The 14,288-nt window shown below is 40.7% G+C and overlaps 1 protein-coding gene across 1 annotated transcript; it reads right to left on the bottom strand.

The window, feature by feature from the left end:
- Window positions 1-8,270: 8,270 nt before the first annotated feature.
- On the bottom strand, window positions 8,271-10,706 carry SPATA45 (spermatogenesis associated 45). Its single transcript, XM_052654291.1, has 2 exons — window positions 10,433-10,706; window positions 8,271-8,290 (listed from the first exon to the last, which is right to left on the bottom strand). The coding sequence occupies exons 1-2, from the start codon at window positions 10,704-10,706 to the stop codon at window positions 8,271-8,273; spliced, it is 294 nt and encodes a 97-aa protein (XP_052510251.1).
- Between the last annotated feature and the right edge of the window lie 3,582 nt (window positions 10,707-14,288).

The following is a 14,288-nucleotide window of genomic DNA, read 5'->3' as shown; positions in this document are numbered from 1 at the left end:
TCCCATTCTCCTCCTGCCCCCAATCCCTCCCAGCATTAGGGTCTTTTCAAATGAGTCAGTTCTTTGCATCAGGTGGCCAGAATATTGGAGTTTCAGCTTCAGTCCTTCCGATGAATATTCAGGACTGATTTCCTTTAGGATGGACTAGTTGGATCTCCTTGCCATCCAAGGGACTCTCAAGAGTTTTCTCCAACACCTTCTTCAAAAGCATCAATTCTTCAGTGCTCAGCTTGCTTTATAGCCCACCTCTCACATCCATACATGACTGCAGGAAAAACCATAGCTTTGACTAGATGGACCTTGGTTGACAAACCGTGAAGTGAAGTCGCTCAGTCGTGTCTGACTCTCTGCGACCCATGGACTGTAGCCCACAAGGCTCCTCTGTCCATGGGATTCTCCAGGCAAGAATACTGGAGTGGGTTGCCATTTCCTTTCTCCAGGGGATCTTCCCAACCCAGGGATCGAACCCAGGTGTCCCGCATTGCAGGCAGATGCCTTAACCTCTGAGCCACCAGAGAAGCCCCTTGATGAACCGTACTGGGACATTATTAATAGTTTGGAGGTTGGCAATCTTTCACTCCTTTTTCTGTTATTTTGAAAGTTTTGTTGCCTATTCAGATATCAGTTTGCCAAGCTAAAACTGCTAATGACTATTTTATGGTGAACCAATGCGCTGCTTCTAAGGTTAACTTCTCTAGGTGTCCCTCTAGAGTCAACTCCACTCTCTGGCTTCTCAGTTCCTCCCTCTGGCAGTCTAAAACCACTGTGGTTGCTTGGATCACCGAGTGGCCAGCTCTCATATGTAGTCCCTGGATGAGGAAGTTTCCTCATTCCCCTTTCCACCCCCCGACCCCCACACTGCTTGGCTTGTGGTATCTTAGTTCTCTGACGGGGAATTGAACCCAGGCCTTTGGCAGTAAGAGGGCCGAGTCCTAACCAGTGGATGACCAGGGAATTCCCGCCTTTTTTAGCTTAAATGAGGAAGCTTCCTATGGGCTCATTACATAGCATATGAGGACTTACCTCCACCAGCCTTCAAGTCTCTCACTTGCCTGAGGAAGCCGTTACTAGCTGCAAGGAGATGTGTCCTTCTTCTTTGGAGCTGAAAGCGCTCATGTGATATTTTCACTTTCATTCTGACACACTTTATTAAAGTAGCCAATTCAAGGAAGAGTGACAGGCCAGTCTCTTACCAAATCACTCAGCCGAATGAATTTTGGTTTTTACTCAATGAGTAAAATTGGCCCAGTGTTTTTCAACAGAAGTAACTAAAGTACCTTTTTTGGAAACTAAGTTCAAGGAAATCATGTGGAATTTGTCTTTTCATGTGGCTTTTTTTTCTTGATGTGGTGTGTCACAGTGATTGCTTTTCATGTTATAACATTCTTGTGACCCTGGAATTAATCCAACTTTATCATGGTGTGTGGTCCTTATTGCTGGACTCCGTTTGCTAGTATTTTGTTTAGGATTTTACATCTCTGCTGCTGCTGCTGCTAAGTTGCTTCAGTTGTGTCCGACTCTGTGCGACCCCATAGATGGCAGCCCACCGGGCTCCCCCGTCCCTGGGATTCTCCAGGCAAGAACACTGGAGTGGGTTGCCATTTCCTTCTCCAATGCATGAAAGTGATCTCTATTGGCCTGTAATTTTCTTCTATCCTAGCGTCTTTGTCTGGTTTTCCCTCAGGGTTGACTGAAGGGCAGCTGTAATGTGACAAGTTGATGGCTGCAACATTCTTTGTTTATTGTTATGGCGGGAAACATCTTTTCATTAACAAAGGAAAGAGGGTGAGGAAGGGAAGGCTTCCAGAAGAAGATGGTATTTATTGATTGGCTGCACGGCAGGCGAGAACTTAGTTCCTTGACCAAGGATCAAAGCCCTCTACAGAGGAAGTGCAGAGTCTTAGTCACTGGACCACCAGGGAAGTCCCTGAAGGAGGTAGTATTTAACCTACAGTAGTTTCCCCTTATCTACAGGGACAGTTTATGAGACCCCACTGGATACTGAAACTGAGGCTAGCATAGAACCTTATATATACAATCTTCCTTATACATATCAGGGGAGCAAAATTTGCCACCCCAAAATGTCTCTTTGGCACACGAGTCAGGGGACACACACTAACTGAAACTGCCCACCTTGGCCAGGCACCATATAACCAGTTGTGTGAGTGATTTTACAACAGGAGGCCCTAGGAAGGAATATGGAACTACAAGCCACCATCAATCAAAAGAGTTCAGGAAAGGTCAAAAGGAGAGGCCATGTGTCCTTCCACCTCCCAGAATCCTCCTCACTGGCATCCATCTTGGTTGAGCAATGCGTGCGCCATCAGGAAGCACCCTGAATCAGAAGGATTGGCCAGAGACAACCCGGAAACTAATCCCGTCACCATAAAACCTGGGACTGCGAGCCACGTGGCAGAGCAGTTCTCCTGGGTTCCCTCACCTTCCTGCTCTCCGCCTGGGTGACCCTTCCCAATAATGTCTCTTGCTTTGCCAGCACATGTGTCTCCTTGGACAATTCATTTCTGAGTGTTAGACAAGAGCCCCTTTTCCAGCCCTGAAAGGGGTCCCCCTTCCTGCAACACATGGGTTAATTCAAACTGAAAACAATTTCCAGAGGACTCAAGAAGACCATTTGTCCTACCTGCCTAAAAGAATTTAGATAGAGGACTTTTTCTCATCTTCATGTGAATTGCCTTCCTCCCAGTTGAAGTCCCAAACCACTACCCCCAATATCCTCTTTAATCTTTAGCTGAAGATGGTATTTAAGGTAAGGGTTTCAGCCATTCTGGAAAGCTACTGAAGTTTCCTGGGTCTCTCTCATGTATACATGCCATTAAACTATTTGATTTTCTCCTGTTAATCTGTCTCATGTCAGTTCTTAGGCCATCCAGAAAAGCCTAGAAGGGCAGAGTAAATTTTCTTCCTCCTTGACACATACATATCTATGATAAAGTTTAATTTATAAATTAGGCACAGTAAGAGATTAACAATAGCTAATAATAAAATAGAACAATTGTAACAGTATACTGTAATAAAAGTTATGTGAATATGGACTCTCTCAAAGTGTCTTATTATACAAATTTAATACTTTTTCAACTTATCACACACTGTGGCTGTAATTTTCACAGTTCGAGGTATGACAGCAAAGGGAAAACAATTTTTTTTTTCCTTTTTCACAATTTCACAGGTAGAAGATTACTGTAGATCTTAGCAACCCCAGCAAAGGATTCTTTTCTTTTCCTTATTAAGTCTAGAACTTTTACCTTGTCACTTAACAGAAGCACTTCTTGTGCTCTGGGGCTGTTATTGCAAAAGGGTACTTAAACATAAGCACTGCGATACTGAGATAGTTGGTCTGTTAGTTAAGTCAGCTGCCAAGAGACTACTGGGCAGCATACGCTGGACAAAGGGATGGATGGTTCATGTCCAGGCAGGATGGAGCAAGACAGCGTGAGATTTCACCATGCTATTCAGAACAGTGAAAAATTCTAAATGTATTATTAATTGCTTATTTCTGGAATTTTCTGTTTAATATTTTCAGGCTATGGTTGACCACAAGTAACTGAAACTATGGATAGTGAAACTGTGGATTGGGGTTGGGGGACTACTGTAATGTTAAAGCTGGCCAAGTGAACAGAATATGTGGAAGGGGGGTGGTGACAGAATACGGCAGAAAACCACAAGTAGTTGGGGAGGAGGTAGTGGGGACTGAAACGCAGTTAGAAAAGTTAAGTATATTGTACACAACCAGACACTTACTTACTACTTGCTTTTCTCCTTTGATTCATCTTCAGTTCAGTTCAGTTGCTCAGTCGACTCTTTGCGACCCAATGGACTTCAGCATGCCGGGCTTCCTTGTCCATCACCATCTCCTGGAGTTTGCTCAAACTAATGTCCATAGAGTCGGTGATGCCATCCAATCATCTCATCTTGTGTCATCTGCCTTCAATCTTTCCCAGCATCAGGGTCTTTTCCAAGGAGTCAGTTCTTCACATTGGAAGGCCAAAGTATTGGAGTTTCAGCTTCAGCATTGGTCCTTCCAATGAATATTCAGGACTGATTTCATTTAGGATTTACTGGTTTGATCTCCTTGCAGTCCAAGAGATTCTCAAGAGTCTTCTCCAAGACCACAGTTCAAAAGCATCAATTCTTCAGTGCTCAGTTTTCTTTATGGTCCAACTCTCACATCCATATGTGACTACTGGAAAAATCTTGCTGCTGCTACTGCTAAGTCACTTCAGCCGTGTCCAACTCTGTGCGACCCCACAGACAGCAGCCCACCAGGCTCCCCCGTCCCTGGGATTCTCCAGGCAAGAACACTGGAGTGGGTTGCCATTTCCTTCTCCAATGCATGAAAGTGAAAAGTGAAAGTGAAGTCACTCAGTCGAGTCCAACTCTCAGCAACCCCATGGACTGCAGCCCACCAGGCTCCAGCTGAAAATAGATTGGCGCTGTATTTCTAGCCTTTACTTGGGCTGCCAGGTGTTGGGAGATCACTCCCCATATACAGGTCTCACATTTCTGCAGTTTTGTGCCAGAGGCACCAAAAGCTTTTGTTCCAGGCTACCTCTTCAAGGGTGTTTGTATTACCACGGGTCTTGGTAGACAGAGATCATGTCCCCACTGAATCAAAGGGAGGGTTTATTTCCTGTCCAATATAATAAAGAGAATGTCTTCCACCAGGCAAAGACTGGCTCTCTTGAACTTAGTGGTCTTTAGCTGTGAGGCAGATCCTCTGTGTGTGTGTAATCTATCTGAACAGCTCCATATTGTCCTATGGATTTTAGGAAAGGGAAGATGGAGGGGAAGGCAAGAGGAATCAACAGGTATGTGAGGTTTGTGCTACTTGCTGGGCTCCAAATAACAAGTCCTTTGCCTCGGAACTAGGAGTCTTATATCTTCTGTCAATGCCCATGAAACTGTGGAAGGCTAACCCTTCACAGCTCCTGACACTAGGTATTTGCCTTCTTGAAAAGCAAAAGCTTAGGTTTGGGTCTGTTTATTTTTTTTACATCCCCTCAAATCTGATGGATCTTATTCATACTCTGCCCTTGTGCAATAGGGCTGCAGGCCAGTTTCCTGGTTCATCTCCTTTCAACATTAAAATCCTTTGGCTAATGAATCTGAGCTCCCTATGGAGGCAAAGGGCAGCCAAATAAAAGGTGAATATTTCACTAATATAAAGACAAATGCCAAGAAACAGCTGTGTTCCAGGCCAGGCAGTGCTCAGCTTGCCATATAAAATAGGCTCTTAATAGAAATCGAATAGCAATTAACTTAAACTACTATAAGGAACATAGCCAGGATAAAATTTGAAAATTAGTCTGCTATCCAAGCATCAGTGAAAGATAGGCGACCCTAGCCAAATAGGATTTGACCATGAGATGATTCAAGCAATGCCCACTTGGGATGGGCAATGATACACAGACCATCTGTCTCCTGAGAAACCTGTATGCAGTTAAATCCAGACAAGGAACAACTGACTTGTTTAAAATTGGGAAAGGAGTACCACAAGGCTGTATATTGTTGCCCTCCTTATTTAACCTATAGGCAGAGGGCATCATGCATCATGCAAAATGCTAGGTTGGATGAATCAAAAAATGAAATGAAGATTGCTGGGAGAAATATCAAGAGCCTCAGATATATACCACTTTAATGGCAGACAGTGAAAAGAAACTAAACAGCCTCTTGATGAGGGCAAAAGAAGAGAATGAAAAAGCTGGCTTAAATCTCAACATTCAAAAAACTAAGATCATGGCATCTGGTCCCCTCACTTCATGGAAAAATAGAAGGGGAAAAAGTGATAGCAGTGACAAATTTTATTTTCTTGGGCTCCAAAATCACTGCAGATAGTGACTTGCAGCCATGAAATTAAGAGACACTTGTTCCTTGGGGTGAAAGCTATGATAAACCTAGGCAGCATATTAAAAAGCAGAGGCATCACTTTGCTGACAAAAATCTGTAGAGGCCAAGCTATGGTTTTCCAGCAGTCATGTACAGATGTGAGAGTTGGACCATAAAGAAGGCTGCGCGCCGAAGAATTGATGCTTTTGAACCGTGGTGCTGGAGAAGACTTGAGAGTCCCCTTGGAGTCAAACCTAAAGGAAGTCAACCGTGAATATTCATTGGAAGGACTGATGCTAAAGCTGAAGCTCTAATACTTTGACCACCTGATGAGAAGGGTTTACTCACTGGAAAAGATCCTGATGATGGGAAAGATTGAGGGCAGGAGGAGAAGGGGCTGACAATGACTGAGATCATTGGATAACATCACCAACTCAATGGACATGAATCTGAGCAAACCCCAGGAGACAGTAAAGGACAGGGAAGCATAGAGTGCTGCAGTCCATGGGGTTGAAGAGTCAGACATGACTTAGCAGAAACTGAACAACAACAGCAATGATATACAACAAAAGCCTTTATCAGTTCAGTTCAGTTCAGTTCAGTCGCTCTGTCGTGTCTGACTCTTTGCAACCCCATGAATCGCAGCACGCCAGGCCTCCCTGTCCATCACCAACTCCCAGAGTTCATTCAAACTCACGTCCATCGAGTCGGTGATGCCACCCAGCCATCTCATCCTCTGTCATCCCCTTCTTCTCCTGCCCCCAATCCCTCCCAGCATCAGAGTCTTTTCCAATGAGTCAGCTCTTCGCATGAGGTGGCCAAAGTACTGGAGTTTCAGCTTTAGCATCATTCCTTCCAAAGAACACCCAGGACTGATCTCCTTTAGAATCCATGGACTGGTTGGATCTCCTTGCAGTCCAAGGGACTCTCAAGAGTCTTCTCCAACACCACAGTTCAAAAGCATCAATTCTTCGGCGCTCAGCCTTCTTCACAGTCCAACTCTCACATCCATACATGACCGCTGGAAAAACCAGAGCCTTGACTAGACGCACCTTTGTTGACAAAGTAATGTCTCTGCTTTTGAATATGCTATCTAGGTTGGTCATAGATTTCCTTCCAAGGAATAAGCGTCTTTTAATTTCATGGCTGCAATCACCATCTGCAGTGATTTGGGAGCCCAGAAAAATAAAGTCTGATACTCTTTCCCCATCTATTTGCCATGAAGTGATGGGACCAGTTGCCATGATCTTCGTTTTCTGAATGTCGAGCTTTAAGCCAACTTTTTCACTCTCCTCTTTCACTTTCATCAAGAGGCTTTCTGATGTGAAGTTCCTCTTCACTTTCTGCCGTAAGGGTGGTGTCATCTGCATATCTGAGGTTGTTGATATTTCTCCCGGCAATCTTGATCCCAGCTTGTGCTTCTTCCAGCCCAGCGTTTCTCATGATGTATTCTGCATATATTGAATCTTCTAGTACCCTCTCAAGTATGTACTTATTCAAATTATCAAAATCATTGCTCTAACAGAGTAAGGTAATATAAGTAATCAATAGAAGCAAATGTAAACTTCGGGAAACTTTAGCCTTCAACTTGATTGGTGTGGTTGGTCAACACATTCCACTGATTTACAAAAATAATATGAACTCTGGGTGTGGGAAGAAGGATAAATTAGGGGCTGGGATTAACATATACACACTACTGTTTATACTATGTATAAATATAAATAGATAACCAACAAGGACCTTCTGTATAACACAGTGAACTATACTCAATATTATGTAATAACCTGTAAGGGAAAAGAATCCAAGAAAAGTGTGTGTGTATATATATATATATATATTTACATATATGTATATTTTATACATACATGTTTGAGTTGCTGTGCTGTACATCTGAAACTTATATATTATAAATCAACTATGTTGTTTGTTGTTTAGTAACTAAGTCGTGTCTGACATTTTCTCAGTCCCATGAACTGTAACCTGCCAAGCTCTCCTCTGTCCAGGGGATTTCCCAGACAAGAATACTGGAGTGGGTTGCCATTTCCTTCTAAATTAAAAAAAAAAAAACAAACACCTTTTTTTAAAAAGAATTAATAAAAGTAAAACACCTGTAACTCTGAAAAAAGGAAACAATATAAATTATTTGAAAATTTTAAATTAGTTAAGAGATCGCTATGAAGTGAACATTTAGGTCATCCATCTCTGAAAGTATCTTTAATAACTCAAATCCTCTCTTCAAAATGTTTAAGTCTAAATGATGGGAGGCAGTGAAGATGTAATACGTTTTGTGTGGCTCAATGGTTTCTTGATGATCTAATCAATAGTTTTCTTTGGCTTCTCTTATAATTAATGTTTGTAAATAATTTAGACAGATATTGAAGAAGGATCAAAGAGATTGTGTTTCTATGTGCCTTTGTAGACGGACTCTATCCAAATATGGCATTATCTGAAAAATAAAAGAATAAGTATCTATTACATATCTTATAATACATTTCATAGTTCCAGAATAACCCTGAAGGCAGAGAGAAGTACTGCTTCATAGATACAAGGAATAAGGTTTAGAGACACTAAATGACTGAAGGCATGAGACTACTCAGTGGCAGAAGCAGAACTTGAACCCAAGTGCAACGGGCTGAATGTTTGTGCTCCTCCAAATTCTTATGCTGAAACCCTAATCCTGATAGGATGGTCTTTGGAGGTGGGGCCTTTGGGAGGTAGTTAAGTCATGAGAGTGGAGTCCTCATGAAAGGGATTTGTGCCCTTACTGGAAGGGCCCCCCCACAAACTAGCCAGCTGTTTGTATTGTGTAACAATACAGCAAGAAACAGCTCTCTGAAAACTAGGAAGAGGGAACTCCAAGAACCCAATCATGCTGGCACCCTGATCTCAGACCTCCAGCCTCCAGAACTGTGAGAAATAAAGTTAGTTGCTTAAGCCACTCAGTCTATAGTAATTTGTTATAGCAGCTGAAACTGAGTGAGACACCAAGTCTTCCATTTTTAAGGCATGGTTAAGTAAGATTCTCCCTCTTGGTGGCTCAGAGGTTAAAGCATCTGCCTACAAAGAGGGAGACCTAGGTATGATCCCTGGGTTGGGAAGATCCCCTGGAGAAGGAAATGGCAACCCACTCCAGTATTCTTGCCTAGAGAATCCCATGGACAGAGGAGCCTTGTGGGCTACAGTCCATGGGTCGCAGAGAGTCGGACACAACTGAGCGACTTCACTTCACTTCACTTCTTTTGACTGATATATCTCCAAATGGAAAATTAAAGAGAGAGCTTCAAAATACCTGTGAGTCTGTTTCGGTTTATTTGAGTCTTACTTTAGATTCCACATATAAGTGATGTCATATGGTATTTGTCTTTCTCTTTCTGACTTACTTCACTTAGTACAATAATCTCTATGTCCACCCATGTTGCTGCAAATGGTGTTATTTCATTCTTTTTTGTGGTTGAGATTGTGTGGGTTTTCTTAGAATTGTGGTGGTTCAGTCACTAAGTCGTGTCTGACTCTTGAGATGCCATGGACTGTAGCTCGCAAAGTGCCTCTGTCCATGGGATTTTCCTGGCAAGAATACTAGAATGGGTTGCCATTTCCTTCTCCAGGGGATCTTCCCGACCTGGGAATAGAACCCTGGTCTCTTGCATTGCTGGCAGATTCTTTACCAACCAAGCTACCAGGGAAGAGGAATACTTCCTCCTTGTAAAAGAGTTATTTTTTGAGCAAAGTTAACATCTGACTGTTACAGATCAACTTTAAAACACAATGGAGAATCTCAGGTTTCCAGGCCACACTGTATCACCCTCTCTGCCCTGCTTATCAATGTGGTGGGTCAGGTGTATAGTCACAGCCTTGTCATCAAAGAAGTTACATTTCCAATATGGCAATTATTTTGTTTGTGACCTAACTTAATCATTTGTTGGTTATGTTTAACATAAATTATACTCTTTTTATTTTTTTCAAAATAAATGGAAAAATACCATCACTTACTTGTTTTGACTTACAAACAAGTATTTAACAATTAAAATATTTATCAGCAGTTCTTCTTCCTCCCTCCTGCAAAATAATACCACCAACACCACATGCCACCTCACCCCAAACTTCCTCCACATTTTATTGTTGTGTCTCAGGTCTTTTTGTTTGATATTTGTCATCAAAATCATTTCCACTGTATCTCAATTTTGTATATAACATTTTTGCAGACGTAACAGAAATTGATGCACAAGGAGGCCTCTGGATCCTTCTCAAAATATGGTTCTTAGGCCATCAGGCTCAGTATCACCTCTGCCTGCCTGAGAATGAATATTCCAGGACCCAAACTAGACCCTATTGAATGAGCCAGTGTGGAGACGATCCCTCAAATCCTGTAAACATGAGGAAACGAGGATCTCTGGTCTATAGTAGATCTTACTAGCCTAGTTTACATCGACTAGCCTAGTTTACTGATGCACATTTAACGTCAAACAGATTGCCTTTTAACTATCCCAGAGCAATATGTATGAACCTCTTTCATTCCTAGAAATAACTCCTAAGTTTACTTATAGATCCCTCCTGTCAACTGGGTAGGAATCCTACCGCAGCATCTTACTTTTTGGTGGAAAGTGCCTTTTCTCCTTGTGAACGAAGAGGCTCAGTTTGACCCAGGAGCTCCTGTCACTGTCGGGAACAGGTTTTTTGACCTGGTCGTGAGTAAGGGACTTGTAGGCACCATGGAAATGCCTCTTTTGAGCTCTCAATAAGCTGACTTGATTGCTTCTTTCCACCAGGCAGTTGGATTCTCGCCTTTCGTTTATCTCCTCCAGGAGACGTTTGTCTATTTTAAGTTTTTTAATTATTTCACGGTTTCTGTTTACAGATAGCATTATGCTGACAAACTAATCATCAAGTGGTTCTTGCTGTCCTGCAAACAAATGCAGAAAAAAAAAAAATACTATCAATCGCTCGCTTGACTTCAAATCCAGTATTCACAATCAGATATTTGCCAGCATCTCCAGTTACTTTATCAAGTGATTACCTCATGTCAAGTATTTCTTCTCCTGCAGATACCACCACCACTGTGCCCCTCCCTCAACCTCCCTGCATCTCTTACCATTGCTTTCTAAGGTCTTGATATTTCCTGAGGAGAAAGAAAAGACCAGAGAAAGAGGATACAGTGAGAGAATATATTTTGGTTTTTACAGTGATACTATGCATTGATTTTTGCTTTTAGGAACTTTCATTGCTTATTCTGGTTATAAAGATAATATGAACTTATTACAGGAAATAAAGAAAATACAGCAAAGTGTAAGGCCAAAAAGCTAAAATCACTTGTAATCCTGACACAGCTAAATTAACATTTTGGATGTTTCTTTGCTAATAAATATCCAAAGATATTTCATTATAAAAAGTACAAGGGGTTCCCTGGCTGTCTAGTGGTCAGAACTCAGATTCCACTGGTGAGGCTGCGTTGGATCCCTACTCAGGGAACTAAGATCCCTCAGGCTTAGCACTACAGCCAAAAATTAAAAAAAACAAATACAGAAGACATCAAACTGGTCATACGAAAACACAAATTTTAAACATATGTTTTTAACTATTTAGGAAGATTTTGCTTGTTAGGCCAGTAAATTTGTCTTTTCAGGGATTTGAAGCACTTAAAAATCAGATATGCTAAATTTACAAAGGAGATTTAAAATATTTTAAGGATTTGTATTAACTAAGTTTGTAAATATACTACTCGAGGTGTTTAGTCTTTTCAGCTTGGGTTAACTGAATATTCGGAGAAGGCAATGTCACCCCACTCCGGTACTCTAGCCTGGAAAATCCCATGGACGGAGGAGCCTGGTAGGCTGCAGTCCATGGGGTTGCTGAGGGTCAGACACGACTGAGCGACTTCACTTTCACTTTTCACTTTCATGCATTGGAGAAGGAAATGGCAACCCACTCCAGTGTTCTTGCCTGGAGAATCCCAGGGACGGGAGAGCCTGGTGGGCTGCTGTCTGTGGGGTCGCACAGAGTTGGACACGACTGAAGTGACTTAGCAGTAGCAGTAACTGAATATTAATTGCAGAAAAAGTAAGAATGATCATTCTTTATACAAAAATAACTCAATTTAGGGAATTTTCTGGCAATCCAGAGGTTAGCACTTCATGCTTTTATAGCCGGGGGCAGTGGTCTTTCAGTCTCTTGTTGGGGAACTAAGATCCCACAAGCCATGTGGCATAGCCAAATTAAAAAAACAACACACAAACCACAATTTAGAAATAGAATACAACTCATGTTGAAATCAACTTTTTCATTTTAGAAAATCAGTATTATGAGCCCTGAAGTCCTACCAACCCAACTGTCCATCGACAGCTGAGTGGATAAATAAATCATGGTATATCCACACAATGGATACTATGCAGTTAGTAAGAGAAAAAAAAAAGTACTATTGATACTCATAATAACATGGCTGACTCTCAGAAAAATTGGGTTGAGTGAAGAAAAGTCAGACCAAAAAAAATGGCATTGTATGATTCTACTCATACAAAATTTTATGAAATATGAACTACTCTATAGCGACCGAAAGCAGAGAAGTGGTTGTCTGGAAATGAGGAGGGGTTAAGAACAACGGCAGCAAGCAGGATTGTAAAGTAATACACTGTATGAGTAAGCTTTTAGTGGTGATTAATATGTTTGTTATCTTGATTGTGGTGATGGTTTCATGTTTTTGCATATATCTAAAGCTAATCAAATTGTATATAGATCATCCTTGACTTAGGGTGGGGTTTCAACCAGATAAACCCAGTGTTTATTGAAAATGTCTTAAGGTGAAAATGCAATTAATACACCTAACCTACCAAACATGATAGCTTAGCCTCACCTACTTTAACGTGCTAAGAACATGTACATTGGCTTTCAGTTGGGCAAAATCATCTAACACTTATTATAAAACTTATTCTATAATAAAGTGCTGATTATCAAATGTAGTTAATTGAACATTCTACTGAAAGTAAAAAACTGAATGGTTGTAATTGTATCAGTCGTTTTCACTTTTGATCACATGGCTGACTGGGAGCTGGGAGTATTGTCCCACAAGTCACTAGCCTGGGAAAAGATCAAAGTTCAAAATCTGAAGTATTTGAAATATGGTTTCTACTGAATACATATTGCTTTTGCACCATCATAAAGTTGAAAAATTGCACACCAAATCATTGTAAGTTAGAGACCGTCAGCACTTTAAACATGCAGTTTATTGTATGTCAATTATATCACAATAAAGCTGTGGAATAAAATTGGGATTAGCACTGAGCACATTGCGTAAAGCAAGTGGTTAATAAATACTTGTTGAATGAATAAAAAGTATATTATTAACCAGATAATTTCTATTCACTTAACGTTAACATTGTGAGAATTTTTCATATCACTACGTGTCATTCGTAATAAAAAAGGTACTCTCTGATGACAGTAGTCTATCATATGGATTTATAACAATTAATTGATTAGTCTCTTTATTGTTAGACTTTTAGATTGTTTACCCTTTAACACTTTCAAGTGACAAAAATCTTGCAAACATATAGTATTTTAGGAAACCCACAAGACATCAGTTTTCTATTCCTAAATACACAAAAGGATAAGAGGTATAGTTTCAGAGTTTTCTTACAAGAAAAAAGTTACTTGAAGAAAATAGTTGCTCAGAATAAAAGCAAATGCTTTAATGGAGAATGAAATTCCTGATTTTTTTTGCCTCCCTCTGTCCAGAGCCATGAGGAAGATTCAGATATTCTGAACAATCATAAAGAATTGTCTCAGGAAGTTATTGCCACAATAATGATGCAAATCTCAGAGGCATGCAACAATAAACATTTATTCTTATGCTTAGTAGTAGATTGTTTAGATTCAGGCGAATTTGGTTGGGACTGGCTCCCCGCTGAGGGTGAAGGTCCTACAATTTTAGGACTAAGAGAAATAAGTAAAGCTATTTTTCTCTAATCTAATATCTCAGATGAGATCTAACTCTCCTATATTCACTTCATTTCTGGGAATTTTTAAGAACATAAACTCTGTTTTAAGAATATGAGAAGAAAAGCTTTTTTACTAAATGACAATTGTATTGCACCATCTCTGGCATATACAGTCTTTCTGCTTTATCTTTCTCTTTCCTGTCTCCCTGGGAAAATCCTTGATTTCAGGCATCATATTATTTACAATAATATGGAGTTGGAGCTCAGTATAATATAGGAGCTCAATAAAAAGCAGTTGACTTTCCTAAAAGTATAAATCCAGTAATGTTAGCTCACAAATATAGAAGATATACAACCCACCAAGAAATGATCCCTTGGTTTTCAAGTAAGCAATTCTTTAGGCAAGATGTCAGTTGCAGAAGTGAACAAGGAAGAGAGAAGATACCTTTTCAACATTGGATCTAGCAAGTTTAAATTGAAGGGAGATAAAATATTTTATGCACTCAATTAACGCTAAAT

Source organism: Budorcas taxicolor, chromosome 16 (assembly GCF_023091745.1).
Source record: "Budorcas taxicolor isolate Tak-1 chromosome 16, Takin1.1, whole genome shotgun sequence".
Classification (NCBI taxonomy): domain Eukaryota; kingdom Metazoa; phylum Chordata; class Mammalia; order Artiodactyla; family Bovidae; genus Budorcas; species Budorcas taxicolor.
This window is presented reverse-complemented; position numbering and strand designations above follow the sequence as displayed.